We start from the raw sequence: 1,657 nt of genomic DNA, 5'->3' as shown, positions 1-1,657 counted from the left end.
GGGGGAGAGGGGGCAGGGGCAACATACATAACCTAAACATCTGTACCCCCATAATATGCTGAAATAAAAAAAAATCACCTTGAAGGGCATGGGCTAGTGCTCTTAGTTGCCCCCTTTAGTTGAGGGTCATTCCTCAGGGGTGTTAACTCCATTCACTGGCCCCTTGAGGTGGGATGGAACTGACCCCCCAGCTGCAGCTAAAGTCGGAGGTGGACACAGGTGCGCCAGTAACCTCTGTTGCACTCTTCTGTGTAGGACAAAAGAAACCTTAAGCCTTGAAATGTCTTACCTGTATAAGACATTTAAATCATCTTTATCCTTGTAATTATTTATGTGTTATAGCCATAAAATACTGCAATTCTCCAAAGCAAAATAAGCACTGATGCATGCTGATTCGTTAGTTATAGTCCCTAAGTTCCCACAGGGTTCAATACCAGAAAGGGAAAAGCAAATATTTCTCCAGATTGGGTCGCGTGAGTACTCAAAATGATCACGTTTACCAACTACACAGCCTTGCACATAGTAGGTGCTCAGTAAACGATGGCTGAATTTTTTAAAAATGTAAAACTAATGGGACCTTGCATAGCATCTTAATCTGCAGGGAAAGGGAAACAGATGCCTGCAGAAATGGGCTGTCCAAGCTTGTGCACTTCATTAGAACCACAATCCAGTCTTGAACACGGTTCTCCAGACCTAGGCTCTGTTGCCCAGTTCAAGTTCTTTTCAGGAAGACTCCCAGGCACTTCACACGGTTCCATCCCAGACCCTGTGAGATTATGATCTTCAGCTTCTTGCAGCGCAGTTTCTCTCTTAGCCAAGGACTTGTCTCTTTGTTTTTCAAGCCTCACAGAGCGTACCTTGTCGTCCTGTCGGGTGTTGCGTGGCTCAGCCTCCCATCGAAGGGTGTTAAAAGAGAGCAGAGCCTCATGGTTTCTAGGCCGCATCAAGAAATGAAAGTGGTAACCATCCTTTTCTTGGGGTAGCGCTACAGTGAATGAGTAGTGAGGGCAGTACTGCTAATGCCTAGAAAAATAAAAATAAAAAAAAGAAATGAAAGCGGTGGCTGTAGGGGCTGGGTGTCTTCGGCAAGAAGAGATAGCAAGTGCTTTCTGATTCATCTCTGCATCCCCCAGCACACAGCCTGGGGCGTCTTTGTAGTGGATACTCCGAAAGTATTTGTTGAATGAATGAATGAATGGTTATCTGTATAGACCAAAGGATAGCACGTTAAAAACCAAGTGTGAAATTCTGAACAATAGCCTTGGGAGGGCTCACGTGCCCTTTGCTTTTCCAGGAGCATTTACAACGCGGCTGTTTGGTACTATCACCACTGCCAGGACAGGATGCCGATCGTTATGGTGACAGAAGATGAAGAGGCAATTCAGCAGTACGGAAGTGAAACGGAGGGAGTGTTTGTGATTTCTTTCAAGGTATTTCCAGCTGCTGTGTGTATAAGCGTGTGAGTGCGTGTCTGTCTTCATTTCCTAAGTCATGCCTGTAGGCTCTAGATCCTTTCGGTGACACAGAAAAGAGAAAATAAAGAAGGAAGGAGGGCCGGGCGCGGGGCTCACGCCTGTAATCCTAGCACTCTGGGAGGCCGAGGCGGGTGGATCGCTCAAGGTCAGGAGTTCGAGACCAGCCTGAGCAAGAGCGAGAC

The 1,657-nt window shown here is 46.7% G+C and overlaps 1 protein-coding gene across 1 annotated transcript in view; it reads left to right on the top strand.

The window, feature by feature from the left end:
• The window catches only part of DIS3L (DIS3 like exosome 3'-5' exoribonuclease), a 47,900-nt gene that overhangs the window by 11,922 nt on the left and 34,321 nt on the right, over positions 1-1,657 (top strand). Inside the window, exon 4 of the mRNA XM_012644817.1 lies at positions 1,295-1,430. Coding sequence (XP_012500271.1) covers positions 1,295-1,430 — 136 coding nt within the window. The remainder of the gene's footprint in view (positions 1-1,294; positions 1,431-1,657) is intronic.

The sequence above is a fragment of the Propithecus coquereli genome, unplaced genomic scaffold, assembly GCF_000956105.1.
Source record: "Propithecus coquereli isolate 6110/MARCELLA unplaced genomic scaffold, Pcoq_1.0 Scaffold221, whole genome shotgun sequence".
Lineage (NCBI taxonomy): Eukaryota > Metazoa > Chordata > Mammalia > Primates > Indriidae > Propithecus > Propithecus coquereli.
The sequence above is the reverse complement of the archived record's forward strand: the minus strand, read 5'-3'. Positions and strand labels throughout refer to the sequence as shown.